The sequence below is a fragment of the Crassostrea angulata genome, chromosome 9, assembly GCF_025612915.1.
Source record: "Crassostrea angulata isolate pt1a10 chromosome 9, ASM2561291v2, whole genome shotgun sequence".
Lineage (NCBI taxonomy): Eukaryota > Metazoa > Mollusca > Bivalvia > Ostreida > Ostreidae > Magallana > Magallana angulata.
This window is the reverse complement of record NC_069119.1, coordinates 6,683,516-6,707,051: the sequence shown is the minus strand read 5'-3', so window position 1 is coordinate 6,707,051 and position 23,536 is coordinate 6,683,516. Positions and strand designations below refer to the sequence as shown.

General features: G+C 33.2%; 3 protein-coding genes and 1 pseudogene across 3 annotated transcripts; 2 read left to right on the top strand and 2 right to left on the bottom strand.

The window, feature by feature from the left end:
• The first annotated feature begins 2,512 nt into the window (after positions 1 to 2,512).
• On the top strand, positions 2,513 to 6,539 carry LOC128162687 (uncharacterized). Its single transcript, XM_052825948.1, has 5 exons — positions 2,513 to 2,647; positions 4,027 to 4,050; positions 4,304 to 4,430; positions 5,771 to 5,866; positions 6,347 to 6,539. The coding sequence occupies exons 1-5, from the start codon at positions 2,618 to 2,620 to the stop codon at positions 6,478 to 6,480; spliced, it is 411 nt and encodes a 136-aa protein (XP_052681908.1). The 5' UTR covers positions 2,513 to 2,617; the 3' UTR covers positions 6,481 to 6,539.
• Positions 6,540 to 7,843: 1,304 nt separating this feature from the next.
• On the top strand, positions 7,844 to 11,450 carry LOC128162683 (uncharacterized). Its single transcript, XM_052825944.1, has 4 exons — positions 7,844 to 8,066; positions 9,594 to 9,778; positions 10,389 to 10,481; positions 10,765 to 11,450. Exons 1-4 carry the CDS (start codon positions 7,982 to 7,984, stop codon positions 11,065 to 11,067), a joined length of 666 nt encoding a protein of 221 aa, XP_052681904.1. The 5' UTR covers positions 7,844 to 7,981; the 3' UTR covers positions 11,068 to 11,450.
• A 254-nt stretch (positions 11,451 to 11,704) lies between these two features.
• Positions 11,705 to 14,751, bottom strand: LOC128162670 (uncharacterized). The gene is made up of 2 exons (XM_052825922.1): positions 14,632 to 14,751; positions 11,705 to 13,936 (listed from the first exon to the last, which is right to left on the bottom strand). Exon 2 carries the CDS (start codon positions 13,907 to 13,909, stop codon positions 12,239 to 12,241), a length of 1,671 nt encoding a protein of 556 aa, XP_052681882.1. The 5' UTR covers positions 13,910 to 13,936; positions 14,632 to 14,751; the 3' UTR covers positions 11,705 to 12,238.
• A 6,487-nt stretch (positions 14,752 to 21,238) lies between these two features.
• LOC128162671 (uncharacterized) lies at positions 21,239 to 22,878 on the bottom strand (annotated as a pseudogene).
• Between the last annotated feature and the right edge of the window lie 658 nt (positions 22,879 to 23,536).

Below are 23,536 nucleotides of genomic sequence, written 5' to 3'. Positions count from 1 at the left end.
TTATTGTGTTATCGCTATAGTAGAATCAGAGTTTGTTATTGTTATAGTGTTATCGTTATTGTAGGATCAGAGTTTGTTATTGTTATAATGTTGTCGTTATTGTAGGATCAAAGTTTGTTATTGTTATAATGTTATCGTTATGGTATGATCAGATTTTGTTATTTTTATAGTGTGATCGTTGTTGTAAGATCAGAGTTTGTAATTGTTATAGTGGTATCAGTATGGAAGGATCAGAGTTTGTTATTGTTATAGTGTTATCGTTATTGTAGGATCAGAGTTTGTTATTGTTATAATGTTATCGTTATGGTATGATCAGAGTTTGTTATTGTTATAATGTTATCGTTATAGTAGAATCAGAGTTTGTTATTGTTATAGTGTTATCGGTATTGTAGGATCAGAGTTTGTTATGGTAATAGTGAAATCGTTACTGTAGGAGCAGAGTTTGTTATTGTTATAGTATTATCAATATTATAGGATTGATTAGAGTCTGTTATACATGTAGTTATATCGGTATTGTAGGATGAGAGTTTGTTGTTGTTATAGTAGCATCGTTATTGTAGGATCAGAGTTTGTTATCATTATTGTGTTATCGCTATAGTAGAATCAGAGTTTGTTATTGTTATAGTGTTATCGTTATTGTAGGATCAGAGTTTGTTATTGTTATAATGTTGTCGTTATTGTAGGATCAAAGTTTGTTATTGTTATAATGTTATCGTTATGGTATGATCAGATTTTGTTATTTTTATAGTGTGATCGTTGTTGTAAGATCAGAGTTTGTAATTGTTATAGTGGTATCAGTATGGAAGGATCAGAGTTTGTTATTGTTATAGTGTTATCGTTATTGTAGGATCAGAGTTTGTTATTGTTATAATGTTATCGTTATGGTATGATCAGAGTTTGTTATTGTTATAATGTTATCGTTATAGTAGAATCAGAGTTTGTTATTGTTATAGTGTTATCGGTATTGTAGGATCAGAGTTTGTTATTGTTATAGTGGTATCTGTATAGAAGGATCAGAGTTTGTTATTGTTATAGTGTTATCGTTATTGTAGGATCATCGTTTGTTATTGTTATAAAGTTATCGTTATGGTACACTGTATGATCAGAGTTTGTTATTGTTATAATGTTATCGTTATAGTAGAATCAGAGTTTGTTATTGTTATAGTGTTATCGGTATTGTAGGATCATAGTTTGTTATTGTTATAGTGGTATCAGTATGGAAGGATCATAGTTTGTTATTGTTATAGTGTTATCGTTATTGAAGGATCAGAGTTTGTTATTGTTATAATGTTATCGTTATTGTAAGATCAGAGTTTGTGATTGTTATAGTGTTATCGGTATTGTAGGATCAGAGTTTGTTATTGTTATAGTGTTATCGTTATTGTAGGATCAGAGTTTGTTATTGTTATAGTGTTATCTTTATTGTAGGATCAGTACAATCTGAAAACTACCAATAATTGTACGTGTATGTATAAAAGTTTCAATACATTCGGTAAATGCTTTAATAAGATTTTGCACTTTTTGTAATGAATGTTGTGTTTATTTGTGTTGTTGCTTTGGGTTTTTTTTAAACATTTCTGATGTTGATTTTTACAGAGACTTAAATAACAGAGATTGGCAACTGATCGAAATCTCGCGGTGCTTATTGTAAAGTATTCCTAGTTTAAATCAGTATATCTTTCTAATAAACAATTATATCGAAATATAAACAGCTAAAACCTATTACTAAAACATTCAAAATATTATATTTTCATGAGTTTATATCATATAAACAATATTAAAAGAGGAGTTTAAGGAGGCAGTTGGCAACCCGTTGTCCGAGATTTCGCCGATGGTTTATAGCTGGTCAATATATTTTTTTCTATATATTAATCTGTATTTCAATTTTTTTGTTTCAAAAACGTCTTAACCCTATACACATTTTTTCATAAAAACAATATACGTTTGGTATAAGACCATTATCTCAGTTTTCTAATATGTAGTTCTCAAAGTAAGATTGGTCCCGTAACATTTTTTAACAACAAAACACGCTAATGACGGAGTTGCCAATCTCTGTTATTTATGTCTCTGATTTTAGGAAAGATTATTAGCTAGAAAACTTTTTTTATACCAATTGGCTTGTTTCTCCCCCTTGTCTCTCCCAATCCAAATAGTCTTTATGTTTATGATGATGATATTTAATAATTGTAATGAAAAACAAAATTATTAATTGCATAGTAAAAAAAACGAAAACATCTATTATTAACTAATGTCGTGAATTTATTCCGAGTTTTATTGAAAGTGAGAAACTAGAATGTAATAGTAACCCCCCAAATTACAAATATAAAACAACATCAGAACACAACCAGACACAGAAAAAAGGAATCAATGTTATATAACAGTTACAAAACAGCTAATGGAAAGATTATGAGATGATGTCCATAAATTTGTCACTACGCATGACCGATTTCAGGTCCGGCTCCCCTGACCGCTGATGCGTGACGACATAAAACCGTCGCTCTGGACGACAGTTCCTGTCCGAATGTCAGTGAAATGAACCGTGACCAATTCCCTTCTGTCTTTTACGGCACAGGTGTGTAGACTGCATTTCCTATTCGCTTTGTTTTTTTCTGGTATCATGTTCAAGATGGAATTTCTTCCGTATTTCGTAAGTATTCCCTTTCTAAATTATTCAAAATTTTGCATAATTATTTTGAAAAATTTGCTTAAAATAGCAGGCATGGATTTATTCATAATTTCATTTTATGCGAAATGTTATGAAATAGTTTGAATTTGTTTTGACCTCATAAATAGGAAGTGATAGGAAGAAGTCTGTTTACAAATAAAGCAATAATCCATTCGTTTCCTGATGATCGGGCGTGTTTCTGTCTTTCTGTAATATATAGTGACTTGTACGTATAATAGTTAAAACAAAGGTCAGGCCTCTTGTACTACACATGTATATGTTCAGGTGCGCATGTCTTATGATATATAGGACTACAATAATCATATTTAATTGATAGATTAGCGGCATGACATTATTATATTACATTGTAGCATGGTTACTTTTTTAATCCCAGCCCCTCGACTTTGCCCCCCCCCCCCCCATTTATAACACCTATTTAACTTCATCTGTATCTTTCCCCCTTTCTTCTTTCAAGCATAAATATGATCCGAAAATGAAAGATGAGGAAGTATAGACTCGATTTGTGTGAAATAGATAAGATATATATACAATTACATGTACATGTGTAGAACTATTTAAGTGCGCAATACAAAGAAAGGGCAAAACCCTTGTACGTCAGAACGGGCCAGAGATATCCCCAATGTGCCATGAATACCGGAGGAAAATCTATCAAACGATCGCCGTATCGGTCACTTGTTTTTTGGGGGGTTATAATCAAGCTTTATTAAGATTGATTGACAGAAAGGTCCTTTGTGGCTGTTCTATTTACATATAATGCCTGCAATATATGCATTGTTTTTTCATCGTTTATATTCTTTAAAAACAGATATTATGTTTAGAATGTCCTGGAGTTTTTTCATTCATTTCAACAGAAATAGGGTTTACAAACTAATAAAACCGTTATACATATAAAAAAAAATACATATATACATAGTGTAATTTTTAACTTGTAATATCAGAACCATTTTAGCAAGACCTTGGACTTTCGGTAGGATGTGACTATCTTTTCCTTGCGTCAAAACAATTTAAAAATGACGCTGGTTTCAAGTGAAATATACACAGATTCCGTAGTCTTAGCCTAAAAGCCAGACAAATCTTGTTGATTTCAATGAGCTATGACCGAGTGGCAAGCAAAGAAATAGACAGACCTACGTCACATTGTTGTTTGACACAATTATCCAAAGTCCAAGCTCTTGTTAAAATAATTCTACCAGAGAGTTTCAAGGATACAATCTCAGTAATATGAAGATATTCTGTCGTATTTATGACATAAGGGCGGGTTGTTTCAGTAGTGTTCCTAGTTTTGTAGAGTCATGTTCATGCTTATCATTCCTCATACTGTTTGTTCTTTTTCCTTTCAGACAATAGTATGTTTCTTGTACACGGTAAGAATATATTTTTCTCTATGTTAATGAAATGTTTGGAAATAAAATAAACTTTTCTTAAATTTGTATTCTTTCAAAATCATCTTTTAGAAAAACGATTTCAAGCATTAGTACATAACTGAAAACTTTAAAATTAAAAAATTGCGTTTGTCCTTAATAAATTTTCAAAGTACCAGTAGTTACGCTGTTACACTTTTGCTATATCGATTTTGGATTTATCTATGTTTTGAAAGTTTTGAAATGTTCCCTTAAGGTGCAGGGTAAAACAGTTCCGGTCAAAGACAAACTGTGTCACTCGTCGTCAGAGTGCGCCAAGGACAGCTGCTGTCGGGACGAGACCGGAAGACTGGTAGACCCTTCCGGTCTTTTTGACCACGTTGGTAAGTGATTAGTGAACATGATTTCAGCGGGTCTTGCATAGGACAAAGCTGTGCCATTCAGTCCACTGAAATTACAATGACTAAAAACTAAAAAGTGACTAAATGGCATTGTTCTGCCATTTCACCTTTTTAGACATTTCAGTCAATTTTTGGTGTGACATGGGATTAAGCTTTGTCATTCTGTCAACTGAAGTTAACTATAAAAATTTTAAGTTGCAGGAATGGCATAGTTACTAGTTTGCCGCGTAGTCACAATATTGACCTTTCAGTCAACGTTCAGTCTGACATGGGATGAAGCTCTGCCATTCAGTCAACTGAATGTTAACTGAAAATTAACTACAAAGTGACTGAATGACATAGCCCTGCCATCTAACGTCACTATTCTACTACACATTACAGACAACAGCCAGATGATGGAAATGCAGAGTTTCATATTAATTTACTGTTTTCACAGGATAGATCTCTGTCATTCAGTCAACTGAATGATAACTGAATGGTATGGAAATGTTACTGAATGGCATTGCTATGTCATTCAGTCACATTTCAGTTACCTTTTTCATATTTCAGTTGACTGAATTGCGCAGTTTCATCCTTAGTTTTCTGCTATGTACAATTCCGTTTACACAATCCGTCCAATGGCATTAGGACATTGTGTCACCGACCAGAATATTTGCGGTTGCGAAAATTGCCGGATATTGTTACGTTTGTGTAGAGAAATATTTTTCGCTAAATATCTCGGCATAATTTGGCTTGGCTAGATTATTTGAACTTCGTCCTTCAAAGTCAAGTTTAATACGGGTGTAATTAATCTAAATCAATTAATTGATTAAATAATATTAACTATGACTTTTAATATCTTTTACAATTTGATGACTAACAGCATAGCGCAATAGGGTCAAGCGTTAGGTTTTATTCTGCAAAATTGAGTTCGAAACCCGCTAGAGGTTATACTTCTTAACTTTTTTTGGTAAGTAATGCATATTGGTCCAATACAAATTGAAAAGTAAAATTCAGAATTGTATATTTTTTTTTAAATACTAGTATAATGTACTTTCATCTACATTGATATATCAAGGTGTCCCATATGCATAGTATACCTTAACGATAACGAAATATTTCATTTTAAAAAAGATTTCAGTAAAATTGATCTGATAAGATTGATAAATTAATCTGAATTGATAATGAATAATTGATACTGAATTGATAAAATTGATGTGGTAAAATTGATTAAAATCTGCGTGTCAAATTATGCCACCATCACACATTGCTGTTTTAGTCTCTGAGTGAAGGAGTAAATAATATCTCCTTATATTCAGTTGTAGTTTTATTGACATCTACAGGTCCCATCACAGACGTATTGAACGGAACCTGTGTGCCCCTACACGCCCAGTTTGACGAAAACTGCGGGGAATTTTGTCCCTGTGATCTTAGTCAAGGTATTACTGATTTCTCTTGTACATTTTTGTTATCATTTCCCATAAGGGAAATGTGTTCCGTCGTTGATTGATTTAATTGCATTGTAGATGAACCACTATCTATTAAGGTCATCAGGGTGAACAAACACTATATAATACACTTTAGTACATTACATGCAATTTTATCCTAGGCTATTCCTCCCGTTATTAATGTTTAATCATTTTTTAAAATTTTTCTTGCATTTATTATATACAGAAATGTAAATTCATATTTCCCAATTCTCAATTCCCAAATTTCACAATTGTACGATGTTTTAAAAATATTTGTTAGGTCTTGTATGCTACAGTAAAGTTATAGATAATGAATTCTCCCCGTCTGTCTATTTTTAAACCTATCTTTACAGCCTACATAAACTACATGCACACAAAATTCACATCTTGTGTCTTAAAAAATTTTTATAGCCCACATTTCACAATTTTTAAAAAAAAATGTCTCTTCAGGTCTTGTTTGCTACAGGACGGTGACAGATAATGAATTCTCCCCGTCAGTCTGTCGACCCAAGGACGTGGTCAGCAAATGGACGAACGAATTCCTGGACTGTTGGAACGACCCAAAATGTGTGCTTCCTTTGTAACTCCGGACCGTATTTATTCTATTTATAAATATATTGATAATATAAAATTTTACAATCAAGGTGATTCTTCTTACTTTTTTCTCTTAACGTGCCTGATTACTTCTTATGGACGGCAGAAAAGATGAAACAGAGGAGCACACATGTTTTAATTAGCATAGACGTGTATAAATTGTATAATACAAGTAAAGACAAAGCAGCTTTAACCATTAACAAACAAAATTTACTTATATAAAGGACATATGCAAAAACAGACAATCGGAGGAAGTGATTTAAACAAATTCAAAAAAATGGCTCTGAGATAGAGAGAGAGAGAGAGAGAGAGAGAGAGAGACTCTTGGGAAAATATCAGTTTGATTAAATAAATATAAGTGATAAAAAAATTACCTTTTCCGTAATAATCGAACAGATATTATAAACTTCTTCCTGTGCATGCGAGTATACATGCATATAGTGGGATGTTGTAAAATCGTTCGTGGATCCAACACTTTTTAAGAAGGTGGGTGGTTGAGGGATATATATGTTTCCCGGGGGAAGGAAACGAGGCCTATTTATCTTGTCTATAACACCGGTCTTTTTAAATGATTTTTTTTATTAGCTTGAAAATTATGAGCAATAGAGGTTTTTTTTTAAATTTTCATCAATAATTTTTTATTTAAAAATATAAAACGTCATATTGATATCACTGGGACATGATTTATTAGATAACAGTATCATGCAGTTATTCACATGAATGATTATTATTCACACCAAATTTTAAACTCTACAATGTGGTACTTGTAACCAAAACATATTTTCCACTTTCTTTGAAAAATAATAAAAACAAATCATATAAACCAATTAAAAGCATATATACGATGCATCTTTCTTTGAACAACGGAATCATGTTTCAGAAAAGATGTTCAAACGATCCTTAAAATAATTTTTTTGTGTAGAGTTTAAACTTAATTATCGCAAGATTTTCGAGTTTGTATTTGATATCACGTACATTAATTGGTAGTACTTATCGCACTCTGTATTGTACATAACATATACAAGGCAGTTACAAACTTTAATGTTTCTGTGCTACATGTAAATGAATGCCGTAGTAAAAAAAAATCACTAAATTGTTTATTGCAAAATATTTTATCTATTTAGGCAACAGATTTGTCCTGTAATATTCTGAAACATATGTTGTTTCGTAAAATACTTCTGTCTTATAATCAAGGGCAGACAAATACGTCTGTAATAAATAGGGTTATTAAGCGGTACGGGTTTAAATATCGATTATTCTTCGGGCTACCTCTAGTTTCGAGGTTCACATCACATGAAAAGTACGTACACACATACTCTGTTATTATATTACCATTCACGACAAATGGTGCACCTGTGGCGGTAGGCCCACATTTGTATTCCATGTAGCTTCGTAGAGAGGCGGGATGACGATTAGCCAGTTTTGCATTCCATGAAGGTTCGTTAAGAGGCAGGAAATTGACGAAGCTGTCGTCTGCCACTAGTAGTAACCATGATACAGCCGATGTCGTACGGTTATCCGTACGGAGTGAAGCTTGACCCCAAAACACTGGAAGAAATGCAAGAAAAAAGAGACAGTATGTATGTACAGTGTACCTATGTTTTACAGTGTATATACGTCTAAAGATTTAATCAAAGCGGTAACGATTTATTCTGTGTTGTCTTAAATTTTATTTAAAACCGGACACTCTTAACCACAGTCCAATATATACATATTGCAAACGTGCAGACCAAACTTTATACTTTAGTTAGTTACTTGATAATGTTAAATACTAATAATTCATTCAACTCTGTTCCAATCCACACTTTCAAAAGTTGTTCCCCTTTGCGGGGTCAACCCAAAGGTCAAAAGGAAAAAAAAACAAATTTTCCCTTCTTTATGCAACCAAATATTTGGGTGCCCTGTGAAGAAATCTCTCGGAATATAATTTATTTCTTCCATGTGTGGGTTGCCCCGACTTGGGGCAATCCAAATTCACAGGGAAACAGATTTCTAATGTCAAATGCCCTCTAAACTACAAGGGCTACTGTGAGAAATATATTGTTTTTCCCCAAAGATGGCGGCCAAGGGACATAACTTGTGTAAAGTGTGGATTGGTCTAAGTTATTGTGTATTAGTTCTAACTACATGAGGAGAGGACATTTATAATTGGCTATTGACGCCTCCTTCTATCACAATACTTTGATTTGGAAATCCTTTCATATCTCTATTTCTCCCTTATTGATACCTTTTCCTTCGTCTCATACATGTATTTATTGTATGTACATTATTAGCACATTGCATGAATGCACTCAGACCTCTAGATCTAACTGGTGACATTTATATTCGAGGAACGAATAGGGAATAACTTCATCATTTATATCGAAAGATTTTGGCTATTTTAGGCCAATTATTCCGTTGCATGTTTAATTTACATACCAACTCATTTACCCGATGTACATGTATATGGTATATATTTCATAATGCCCAGACGCTTGTATCATATTTTGAAATACCTCGCTAAAAATAAACTTCATTGTGATGAAGGACCCAATAACTCTCATTAGATGTCGTAGTAAACCGTACTGACACATTCACTGTGTATTGATGAAATGCATGAGTTTTTTAACACTGATATTTTTAGTGCATTAGGCCGGGTATAAGGCTCAAATCAATAAAAATATGGCTGGACTTTCAATACATGCACAGTTGCGAAATCAAATATTTAAATGCACTAAGAAACTAAAATCAAACGATTAAATAGCGGTATTGTTATGTCAAAAATGAAGTATTATTATTAAAGCATAATTTAGATCAGAGAGATTTTATAAAAGAATTAAAGATAAATAGAAAAAGAATGGGTAAAGACCCGGGAATCGGGTATACTTAGGTGTGGGTGGAGGATTGAAAGTGGGGGGGGGGGGGGGTGGGGGTGGACGGAGGTTGGGTCATGTCCTCAAACACCTGATTATAATACATGTACATGTGACTGTGTTCATAACGATCTGATATAGGCCATTGTTTCACAGTTACAATATAGTATATGCGTCAATCTCTTAATTAATTATCAATAAGTCTGAAAAAAACCGTTTATTGATAACATGAATTTCGGGGGTTTTTTCAGAGGCTCTGCATTCACGCCGCAATGCTTCAGTAAGCGTTCTATGGAAGCAAACTCTGGTGTGCGCTGGTCTGGCGCTGTTTGGGGTGGGTGTGGGGATAGGTAACATTGTGGTGGGGACGGATACTGACGACGTACACCACACACGCTGGCACATCGCCGGGGGCTCACTCTACCCAGGGATCTTGGTGAGTGTTAGTCCGCGTCATCCACTGATGTACTTGTGTATTCCATTCCTATTAAGGAGGCTGGGGTGTCTGAAATTAATCATCAGATCTGCCCTAAGCTTCAATCTTTTTAAAATCACACCCTTTAAGATCCGCTCCCGTAGATCGTCACACAAGCGTATAACGACAATATACGACAAGGAGCGATCGAGGATCTGATTTCATTCAAACTGTCTTATAAACTTAGAGATGATAATTTTGGCCATAAACTACTAGTACATGTATATAGTAAAGAAAATATCCAAACTGTGATACCCTTGTTGTTTACTCCTCTTCAATGTTAGGTCAACAAAATATCCATCATACCTAATTATGTTTAAATGTTTAAATAAGCTTTGTTTAGCTATCAACTATTTTTTAGTAATTAAAGGAAAAAATCCTTGTATTTTATCTTTGAAATCTATTTTTCTATTCCTTAACAGTCGAAAACTGTTCATGCCCCACCAACCCTTTTACAAACAATATTTCATACCCACCTAGTAAAAAAAGGCCAACTAAATAAACAAAAGAAATGAAGTTAAACGTTACTTCCAAAGCTAAAGAATATTTATATAAATTTTGTTTGGTGTAGTTGGCGGTCTGTGCTATTCTCGGATTCTTTCTACGCAAAATTGGGAGGGAAAAAGAGGAGGAACGGGACATTGGATCAAAGGCCAGATGTCTGGTATAACTCTCTCTCTCTCTCTCTCTCTCTCTCTCTCTCACACACACACACACACACATGCACACACAGCCTCTCTCACACACACAAAATACCTATAGGTCATCAAAATCCTCCATCAGTGAAAATTTTAATAGATTTATATCTTTAACAATATTTTGAACATACGCATTAAACTATTTTCCGTCTCTGTATTTTTTATGAATTAAAGTGTCCCAATTATAATTTATTTTATATTACATAAAAAAAATTAATGTTTGTTTCCTTTTATTTGATGCATACACAGTTCTTCATCCAATACATAATGTACATCTTTGCGGGCTTCGCTGCTTTAACGTTCTTCGCCCTCTCCGTGGTCGGCATTCTTTGGTGTACTAAAGCAGTAGACACGTACTATGTGAAGGATAAAAAAACCCATGTATCCACGGCGTACAATACCACGTGTCCTAACGACGAGACAGCGGCCATAGTAACGGCAAGTCTGGCCGTGGTGGACTGTGTGGCCATCACTGTGTGTGGATTTGTGGGGATGATTTTATTCCATCTCTACTCCAAATCTTACGGTCTCAAAGAAAAGAGAGAACGTTGATTACTTGCATTTTTTTGGATCTGAACTTGATAACACAATTAATCGTACTAAAGTGAAAGAAATGCTGTTGAAATCGATAAAAGGGGAAATATCCAAGATATCTTCATTGAAAAATTATAATTTTTCACTCATAATAGTTCACAGGAATGAAAACAAATTTCTTACGGAGATTTATAACGGGAAATGTTTACATCTTTTCTCCATTCTGAAATACTCAGGACCCAACTTGATAAAATTCGGCCATGTTATTTTTTTTTTAATCAACACGATTGTTTAATCTAGGGACACTACTTTTCATTGTGACATGATGAAGTGGATAAACATTTTCGACAGTTTATTTATTATCATCATAAATTATGTTATGTGTTTATTTATTGTATTTAGTGGAGTATTTTTATTGTCAAAATTTACTTTATGAAGTGTTTTGCTCATTGAAGTTAAAATAGTTATTTACATTGTTGTAGATTTGGTTCAGAAAAATATCATTTAGTATCCATAATTCATGTTTTGGTGTAAAATGCACATTGTTGACTTTGACCTGTTGAAATAAATTAATTGTGGTTTATTCGTTTCCTTTTGTAAATTTTTGCAGGACAGGTGCCAAGCTCCTTTATTATTATTAAACTGTATCTTTTTCATACACAAAGTTTTTCAATGCGGCCACATAGTATCGTATTATAAAATGACGAGCCAGAAAAAAAAGTGGAGGGACCAATTGTTGCTTAAATAATTGTAGAATATGTTTTTAAAACAGGCTCAGAAAAATTGAGGATCGTATATATATTATAATAAAAATTATATATTTCAAAGAAATTACAACAAATCTAAATGATATGTTAGTGAATGAAAACATAATATTGTAAAGAGGATCCTTAGTTTTTTAAAACAAATTCACAATCGATATTCTGTTCCATTTCTGTCTCCCTTCTTCGTCATTTAATCCACGTACAAGATTTTTCTTGTCATTGTCTTTATCAAAAAATCATTAAATGCATGTTTCATTAGTTAAAAAACTATATCATGTTACTTGTTTTACGGTTCATAAACCAGTTACATGTATCACTACATTTGTCTCTTGTTTTTTCAACACACCAAAGACAATAAAATTGCACGCGCGCGAACTTGCACAAAAACAAGCACAAATGGACACTGTTTGTAGAAATAGTATTTTTCACGTATAATATTGGATTTTCTTCACAAGACCGGTGTCACCCTCAGCCACGAACAGATTGTCTTTTGTGTCTACACATAAACCACATGGATAGCGTAAATCACAGTTGTCAATGCAGCAGAGAAACTGCCCATTTTCATTTATGATATGAATACAGTCGTTGTTATAGTCTGCGATCAAGATTCGACTTTGGCTATCAGTAGTGATGCCACTCGGACTTAATATTGTCCTGTAACAATATAAACACCCAGTGTACATAAATCTGAGCTTGCCAACCTTGTTTAGCACAAAAACCATTTTGGCATTATAGTCAGCCACGCAGATATCAAAGTTGTTATTCTCGGTTATGTGGTTAATGTTATTTTCTCTCGTCGTTGAACAGTCATTCATCAATTGAATATCAAATGACTGTATCTCAGTGGAGCCAGAGTAACGCACAATTTTTGTTTTCTGATAATCATCACTGATCATGATGACCAAAAATTCATCAGAAGAGGTACTGCATATATCAAGAGGTATCCAACCGCATAGGCTTACCAATAACTCTATCTTGTCATTCTTCACAATGTTCACAGTTTTTTCATTAGAATCAGTGTAAACAAGATCTCCATTCTTTGTCACTGCTATGCCTTCTGGTACGTTTCCTGATATGGTTTTGATTGATTTTAATAGTTTTCCTTCGATGTTGAAGAGTTTCATGATATTATTCTGATTTGTTGTCCATAGTTCCTCATCACTCAGACAGACCACACTGTGACTGTGTAAATGTTGCTGCTCTGTTCTAATAGCTGTGACACATGATGGCTGATTCAGAAAAAGCTTCTCTGAGTGAAAGGATACAAGTTCATCACCTGGCAACTCATTTTTCTCAGCTGTAATGGTGAATAACGACATAGACGCAAATTGTTCACAGAGTTTTCCTGCGTTTACTGGCTTTGGAATTGTGTTTGGTATAAATATTTCAAATTTTGGAGGCAATTGTCTGAATTTATCGTGGCATGATTTATACGAAGAGACGAGATTCATATCATTAGAGTTCAGTAAATCTTTTAGATTATGAATAATATGTGCGATTTCAGAAATTTTGTGTTGCAGTTCTTGTTCCAGATTGTCCAAGACAGATTGATATTTGGATAATACACCGCTGATTTCAGACTTTTTTCTGCCGATTGCTTTGATAATTTCTGCATGACAGTCTTCTTCCTGTTCGATGTAATATCTTTTCCATTTCTGACATTTTTCTTGCAGGTCGGCTCTCTGAGCTGGTAAAACTGACGCATACCGTTTATAATGCGGAAAAATGGACATTTCTAACTCTTTTAAATCTTTTTCCATAATTTCTTTTTTGTGTTGAAAAGTTTCCATGATGTCAACAGCTTTATGCTGTTTATGTTCCACGGATGCCACACAAATTATACATATTGCTTTGTCGCATTGCTCACGGTGGAGTTTACATTGTTTTGTGATGTGTTTTGGACATGTAGGATAGGTAGGGGTGTAAGATCTCTTTTTGATTGGCAGTACTTTGTGGATTTTGGTTTCGTCCATATGATGTTCCCCTGCACAAACCTTACAGAGATTGGTGTGACAGGTGTCACAATGTAGTTGTGGCGCAGGTATTTCGCAAAAATGGCATCTTATTACATCCTGGAGATTATTATCAGAGTCCATTTTTTATTTTTTACTTAGAAGAGTCAACTGAAATGATACATGGGAAAATTTTACCAATGAAATGCCTTTGTGTTCATGTAAGTACAACGTAGTTGAGGAATTTATACTATTTTTCTGAAATTATCTTTTTTTACTTGAAGATGTATAAACTATTCCAGAAGATAATTTTTAAAACCTAAAAACCGAATGAGAAATATTTTTATTTTTTGCAAGACTTTGTCAATATTCAAGCTTCAATTTCTTAAACTGATACACACAAGCACTAGTAAGCGTAACATTATCATCAATTATTTTACATTTTTGCTTGTAATGGTTTAAATGAGCATATTAAATGAAATAAAATAACATGTTTTTATGCATGCATTTATGTTTATCGCCTGTGTAAAAGATCCTTACAGGATTACATAGCTAAATTCCATAAAATCAGTCAATTGTTACAAACTTTAAAAAAGTTTATATAACAAATATGGCCTGTAAAATTTTCCTGGTTTCGTTATCGCATAACAGAGCAAATGGGCATTAAGTAAATACTCTCTACATATATAATAATTTTCGGTTTAAAAATTTCATTTTTATTAGGTCAATCTGTGGGGGTAATTTATAAATGAGAGGTGCACTTTTGGTCAATAACTGGATTTTATCAAACGAAGAACGTTATGAACCATTATTGAAATAAATAATATTTTTCAATTGGAATAAGTTATTGAAGGGTCGATACTTACGGTTTAACTAGCGTTGTCAGATAAACATATTTATAACTGGATTTTACTAGTAGTTTATAACCTTTTCCCTAACAGTGTTATTCACGCAGAAGCGGACAACTCTTGCCTCCGTCATCAGGACTTAAGTGCGCAGTTAAAAGACTCGTTGTTCTATATAGGCATGCACCAATTACGTTCAGCGCCGTGATCATCTTTCAGCGCCGTGATCGGTCTTGCTTATAATAGTCTTAAGGAGTTCAAATGAATATCTCTTCTTTTTTTTTAAACAAACTCACCAATTCCAGATACAATTTACAAGTATATAAAAAGGGTTGTAAAGAATCAAAGTGATTTGAAAAGTAACAAGACTTATATGTAAAACCATTATATAATTCATGAAAAATAAAACAAAAGCTGATGAGAGTTTTCGAAATAAGCAAATCACTCTCACGTTAAATATAACATAAGGTGATTGCAAAATATAGTGTTTAATCACTACTACCTTCTTAACAATCTTTTCAAGGTAGAAAAGGTAAAATATATCCATTAAGCACAACATACGATGCATGGATCAAAACGTTGCGAAGAAGAAGTATGAAGGTGGTCGAAAATTTGTTGTATTTTGGTGCAATAAAAATGAAGAATAGAAATCATGTTTGTTTGTTTTTCTTCGTAGTTCTTTCCCAATATCTCGGATACACTTTTTAAAACAACATTTTCTCCTCTGGACTAATATCTAATAAACGAAACTTAAGGAGCCTTCATAACATCTTAATTCTTTTCATGATAATAAATAACAATAGCTTGGTTAAAATATGTGTAACTATCCAACCTTGATTTTTTAAATAAACACAATAAAAAATCGAGCCTCAAACTTGCATATTCAATAGGTGCGTTCAGAGTTGTACCGTTGGTGAAATTGAGATCTACCGCTGGCAGCATTTGGTTGCCATCGGTGAACTATGGTGGTCATTGGTCACCAAGTGCTGCCATTTGTAGCAATTTGAATAGGTAGTACAATGAACGATTTTTTGTCAAATTCAAACAAATGGTAGCCTTTGGTTACACTTGGTTACCAATTGTAACAATTTGAAAATATAAAACAGTTGAAAACAAAACAAAATACCTTTCCTCTGTGAAGTGCGACTCTTTCCCTTTAAAACAGCTTCGTTGAGTGATTTATTATGCTTAAAAAGTCATTACACAACTTTGATGACAATTTTGTTGAATTCCCAATTATATAAAGAAGTCTACAAAAGGACTACCAATCCATCATTAATACAAAGAAAGTAAAGATTAATTGCAAAACTGATAATAAATATTTTACGCCAGCAAGAATGTATATAAATAAAATCAATTCTTTAACAAGAGCTTGGACTTTGGGTAGGTGTCCCAAACAGCAATGTGATATAGGCCTATCAATAATTTCTTTGTTGGCCATGGATCTTTGAAATCTAAAAAGCAATTTCTACGCAATCTGTGCATATTTCACTTGATATCAACATTCTTTCTACGCAATCTGTGCATATTTCACTCGATATCAACATCCTTTTAATTTGATATGCATATATCTTATTCTAAAGTCTTTATTTACATCAGTATCTATAGGCATCTTATATCCCGCCATGTTGAATTAGCATAATGGCGTCACCTACCAAACTTGCCCAAGCTCTAGGCTGCCGGTAGATTTGGTGACCTCATTTGAAATTGAAAGTACACAAATGGTCAACATTGGTAACCAATTGCTATCACTGGTTACCAATTGTAGACATTGGTGACCGAACTTGCCGTTGGTAACAATCTGGTGAACTCTGAACGCACCTAAATATGAAAAAACCACGAGCGGATCTCAGAGTTTTTTTAGTGTCTGGTGATTGGAACATATTGAGAATGTTTACATTCACTCAAAAAGAAAACCCCCAGGCTGGTATTTCAGTGGGATGGATGGTCATTTTTGGCTACATTCACCTACATGTATATTATGAAAAAATACAGAAAAAAGGACAGCGTACATATTCTAAAGCCAAAAACTGCTATATTTTTTTAATAAAATTTTATGGGCAAAAACTCATATTTAAAGGTTTAAGGCAATTCTGATTGGTAATTTGCTAGCTAACCACTCAGTCTCCTTAATACGAGCTTTACCGTCGCTTAAATTACTAAATACTAAATAAAGGTGGAATGTTCATTTCATAAGTGATGTAACTTCTTAAAATATAATCCTACTCACTTTAACTCAAAATTGTTAAGGTATCTAGCAACAAGGCGGGTGGTGTTGTAAGGGTGCAACGATAAACCGTGAGACGGTATATCACGGTAAAAATATGCTACGATTCAATGTCACGATACTGTAGGCTATACCGCGGTTCGATATTTCGATCCTGAAATTTTTTATCCGTCCGATTTGGTTTAAAAATTATATTTTCAAAATGGCTTCCGGTGTTGAAAAACGTGCTTCGCATTATTTAATTTTGCCCCCTGCTACAGTGCATCCCATAAATCTTCGATATGGTAACATTTTCGGTTTTGTAGGATAAACGAAATTGATAAACACAGTTCCCATATTGAGTGTTTCTACATGCAAGCACTATTTAGCAGACGTTTTCTTACAAACAAATGACATGCGTATTGCACCTCGTATAAAACGGCTTTATCCACGCTTTTGTCTGTTGTCACAAGAAATTAATGCCAAATTCCTAGACGTGCAAAAACGAAATTAAAATTAAAGGTCACCCTAGTCATTAAATATTTTGCCTTCAGAAAATTCATTACATCTATAATAAGTGCATATTAAATAATTTGATTGATATTGATGTCAACATTAGATTTTTACCTTATGCAGATCATGTTGACATTCTGATATTTATACAGCTGATAAGGAAAAATATGTGGAAAAAAATTATGTAACTAAAGGTTTAGAGACTAAACAATACCAAAATATGCGTAATTGTTAATTTGTTATTTTTTTAAAAGCAGATGAAAAGTATCACGATACGTATCGTATCATAATGTCTGTATCGTGATACGTATCGTATCGTGAGGCAAGTGTATCGTTGCACCCCTATGGTGTTGGGTACCATATATTGGAAGGCGACATTCAAATAAATATTTAAATTTACATTTAAAAAAATGTAAAAAGTTTTGAACAGAACGAATTGAACTCTAACTTTTGGCAAGGAGCAAAAAAAGTAAAGAAATGTTTACAAAAAATTACAAGAAACTAGAACATTGATAAAAATTTTATGAGGCAATATAAGTGCCCCCCTCCCCGGTCCTCTCACATGGATTTAGATTTTTGTAACATAACTAAATTGTATGTACTAGAACTATAAACAAAACGTTTTTGGTGTTTGAAGCCACATAATCTTTGGGTGGATTTTTTTTTCATTTTTCCCTTCATAACTGGTTCACAGTGATAAATGTATTGTCATTGGGAAAACATTACTTAATAGACAATTGCAAACTCTAGACTAAGTTAGCATCATCTGAGACAATTACCATTATAAATGTCTAAAATTTAATAAAGGTTATCTCTTCTTAGAGAGTAGATATGGGAAACAAAATTGTAAAGAAACAACATCACATTTCAGGCCAGATTATTATCCCTATATCATGAGCATATTTACCACTGAAAATTCATTCATTTGATCCCCGTGTGTGTTATTATAAAATGTTAGTAAAATCTTCAGTATTTTATGTTAAAGAAAGATAGCCCCTGCTGATTGAAGCATTTTATTATAACTTAAGCAATAAATTATACAAAACTAAAAAGCACCGCTTTAGTATGTTTTCTTATATGAGTTGACAATGTATATAACTACACTCAGGTGCCAAAAGTATGTAAATTTTTCTCTTTTCGCTATATATTTCATTTAAAACCAACATTTTTCAAAGAATCGTTAAAAGGTAACACATGAACCGATTTAAAAAAGAGTTGGATTGATAAATTCAGAATTTCTCTAGATTTTTTGGCATCATATTTGAATATTTTTCAAACCTCTAGTTCCTGAGATTTGATTTTCACAATCCAAAGGAACATTTTTTGGCTTGCATATTGCAATAGATATATAGTAGAGTTCTTTAAAAATATCTTTGTGTGGTGTTTGAAATATCAATTTTTACAAAAGAGTTGACAAAAAACTGTTTCAATACATGTCAAAAAATGTAAATTGAATCTATTTTAATCAATATAAATTTCTTTCAAAATCTGACAAAAGTAACAACAGAAACCAGTTTTAAAATAGGTGTTGTTTTCAATGAAATATATAGGGAAAAGAAGAAATTGACATACTTTTGGCACGCGAGTGTATATCATATTCAGCTATATCTAATATTTTTGATTTTATGATGCATTAAAAGTTTGCTTTTTCTATCGCTGTACTGGCCAATGAAATAAGGAAACTGTTGGATACTTTTATAATTAAATGCGTCTTTATTTTGGAGGGTGACAGAATATGATTGTTGACCAATGAATATATGGAATACGACAATATGTTGACAGACTCTAGATCTTAGATGAAAGGCAAAAGATGATAGACGTATGACGTAAGACGATAGACGAATTAATAGACGAATCACTACAAAAAACAGAGAAAAAATATTGTAATTAAACTAATTCAAAAACACACACTAATTCATCATAGCAAATATATGTTAACAATGATGAAATCATTTTAATGTATGACTATCAAATATATCAGTACAACCTAATTCAATTAATCATAATAGGTAGCAAGGGACAGTTTCGAATAAAGTACCCGTCAATATTTTTGTAAAATTGAGAATTGCTGTACTTGAAGGCTTATGAGTGTTGCTAAAATTCATGAAATGATTTTTAATGATTATCATTAGTTAGAGGGGTGTCTCTTGTTGAAATTGATATGCAATATGTAGGCCCCTTATGTTAGGTACATGAGAATCAGAAGTAAAATGCGAAACCTGCGGCTATGACTGTTGTGCTGACTTTACACAGTGAAATTGCAAGTTACAGACGGGAGGTAAAATAACACGAAAAGTAGGTGGATGGGACATTGTAAACTATACACCGGTAAGTTTCTGGCATGTGATAGTGCAACATGCATGCGGCACGGAAGGTCAACCCTCTGCAGGGAATTAGCTGGGGGAGGTCTAAAAAGCTGAAAAATCATGAAAAATTAGCAAAATATGAAAGGGTCAAAATCTCATATAAACCAGTATGCAGAGAATTTTACAGGTTTTGACTAGTAATTTTCTTCAGAAATTGGTGATTGGCCTTATAAAGAGTGAATTAAAGGTATTTGTGCTGAATGGGAACTGAGGAAATTCTAGTTACAGAGTTCCGAAGACATGCATCCCTTGGCTACAATGAACCGTATCAAAAAAACTGTCCCCTGCCACCATAAGGTATGCATCTTGATAGATAAATCTGAAATGCCCTAGCAAAGTTTGGCTACCGACAAAAGTAAACAAAGAGGCATAACTCTAGACAACTACAATGATATACATGTTGCAAATGAAGTTACCTCCCGTAATATATCAATTATAAAGTTAACCTAACATAATCCAGCGAAGTTGCACACATGCCTCATAATTACATATAAGTATCTTCATATAGTTTTATCAATGTATCATTAATAATGACCTTGAAATATCCATGCATATGCATAAATAGTAACTTTAACGTTATACCTACACTAAAAATGTACTGTAATATAATTCTACTGCACAATGTACACATGCATTGGAAAACATACCAACATTATACACCTTATAACACTCACCAATTAAGTAGTTTCCTTCAGTGAAATTTCAGTACAAAGTGATCTTAGACAATAAGACATGAGCCCACCTCACAGTATAAATTCACTCTACCCACAAAAAAATTGAGCTAAAAAACTGATGACATCACAACATAGATATGACTAACTGCAGTAGGACACAGAACTCAATTATTTTTCCCTCTTATTCCTTTATACAAAAATAAATCATATAAAAAATTCCACCGGCTCAAATGAGTTCAAATACAGCATACCTATAGAATGACACTAGTCCAACAACATATCCAAACTACAGGAAAATCAATCGAGAGGGGACTGAGATATGGCCCCTAAAATAACCCCTACCATGAAAAATTCACTTTCACTTTGGAATTTATGTAAACATTGGCCCCTTTACACCCTTTCTATTGCGCCTGTAAAGATACTTTTTCTAAATTTTTTCCTGCCTGTATTTTTTTTCAAACCTTCTTCTTTCCATCCATGCCATTAAAGGAATCAAATTCGACCATTTAGTACCCCTAGGAATTTTTGAAATAATACATACATTTTTAGAATGGAACTACTTGCGCTTACAATGAGCACGGGGTAAAAATAGTGGTATGTGACCAGTACCAGCAAGGATATGACTATTTGCAGTATTGGCGGTAACAACCACCACGTCTAATTTTCGTAATACCATGATAAGACATATTATCAATATTTGAAAAATCTAGCAGTGCTTCACAACTTCAACTTTGTTACATTTGCTTATATTTTATCGACTCTTATCGACCTAATGTTGAATTAAAACCAACGCCTTTTCAAAAAGAGACTCGATCATTTAACCCCCATCATCTAACATTGCTGGCAAAACCAGGAGCAATAAAATGAGATTATTTATAACATTGAATTTTCTTTACATTACAGCTGACTTAAGCCACAAAGAGGTTGTCAAGTGATGTCTACACACAAAGCCCATGGACGGTATAAATCACAGTAATTAATAAAGCAGAGAAATTTCCCTCCTGATTTCGGATGTGGATACAGTTTTTATCAAAGTCGAAAGTTAGGATTCAACATTGTCTGTCAGAAGCGATACCAATGGGATCAAATTTCCCTTGCGTGAAGATAACGTACCAATGAAACTAAATATAAGTTTTCCGGCCTTAGTAACCACTACTACTGCTCGTGATCCATTGTCACCTACACAGTCATTGTACAGTTTGTTTCTCTGTGGAACCACGATAATGCAAAATATTTGTTCTATTTTAAAATGGCACAGTACATAGTAACAAGTAAATCGTCAAAAGAAGTACTACAAAAAGAGGTACATATACCTATCTCTGTAACTCGATCAACTGATGAACCTCCTTCTCTGAAACTATTATACTCTTCTCTTTAAACATGAATTGTGATGAAGAAGATCACCACCCTTTGTTACTGTTATGTCCCATACTTGTCAGGATCGAATCCATTGTTTTTTTTCCATAGATATTATAAAGTGTCATATTGGTCTGACCATCAGTCAATGTTTCCATATCACATACATCAGTTTTGTATAAAGGTTCATTAACTTTTTTATAAAGGTTCATTAACTGTGTTTAAAGCGGAGGTAAGTTTTGTTGAATTAAGAATTTTTCTGTCTGGAGAGAAGGATTTCATTTGAAGAGACTCTTTTTTCTTGTTTGTGTTAAAAATTCATTTTGAAAGACTCTTTTTCTCTTCCTTTTTAATGGAATATTCTGATAACGTACCAAATTGTTTTCGGAATTGTTCTGTGTCAATCTTCTGCGAAGGGAAAGTTGATATCCTTATAATGACTTCGGGGGGGAATTTTCTGAGCTCTGCATTCATAGATTTGTATGAAGAGATCATGTAGACATCGTTGTTGTTAAGTAATAACTCAAGATCTGACATGTGTTGTCTAATTTGAGAAAGCTGTTGGTTGATTTCACCTTCCTGTTTATCTAGGGCATGCATGCATTTAGTTTTCATGGTATTAACTTTTGTTTTTTCCCTCTTTGTTACTGTGTCTATTTCCTTGTGCCAGTCTTCTCCAAGTTTGCTGATTATATTCAATAACTTATCAGATTTTTCATCAAGCGAAGTTTTCTGAGCTTTAATACTCTCTGCCATTTCCTGATATTTACAGAAAATGGATTTCTCTAATTCCTGGATATCACTTTGTAAAGTTTCTTTTTTGCTTTGGAACGTTTTCATTATATCTTCGGCCTTGTGTTCAGAATGTTCTTCCGAATATACACACCGTGTACAAATTGGAATGTCACATTTTTCACAGTGGAGTTCACATTGTTTTGCGCTGTGTTTTGGACATGTGGGATAATGAAAAGTGGATCGTCGATGTTTGATTGGTATCACTGTGTGTATTTTCGATTCGTCCAAGAGATGTTCCCCAGCACAAGTTTTACATAGATCGATGTGGCAGAGAGCACAATACAGTTCTGGATTAGGATCCTCACACAACTTACATCGCACGACATCCTGAAGATTGAGAAGATTCGCCATGATCAGATGCCCTCTTCGTGAAACTGAAATAGATTGACAAATCATCTTAGGTTATATTTCTTCGAAAATCTTTGTATGCGCTTTATCAATTATTATCTTTAGAAATTATTTTAGGAAAACAAATGCATAATTAGCATACGTTAAATAAATTACATATTATTTTTAAATGATTCTATATCAAACTAACCTTAAAAATCCAATATTGCGATTCCAAATACTAGGTCCTTGTCTGTCATCTCGTGAGTTAACTTACTTTAAATATTAGGAATACTTGTGTTAATGTAAATAACTACTGCATATACATTAAAGTGGCATGGACTCGATATAAAGAACTGGGTTTTTTTTACCTTCTTAAAATTTACTTTACGAATTTTGTGTAAACGCTACCAAAATTTAAATGTTAGTCTAGACAGAGAGCTAATTTTTTCTATTCATATGTAAACATGGTTTATGTCATTATTTAAAATGCATGGGTTGAATCAAATTATTAGATAAACTTCTGTTTCAAACACATCTTTTCTATTTTCTTATCTTATATTGCATATAGGGTACCCCTCTTGTATGGATAACTTCTACAGTTTTTAAGATATGAAGTTAAATAAATAAAAAATATATATTAGAAATGTGTACATTACCTGGATTTTGATTTTTGATAGTTCATGGAA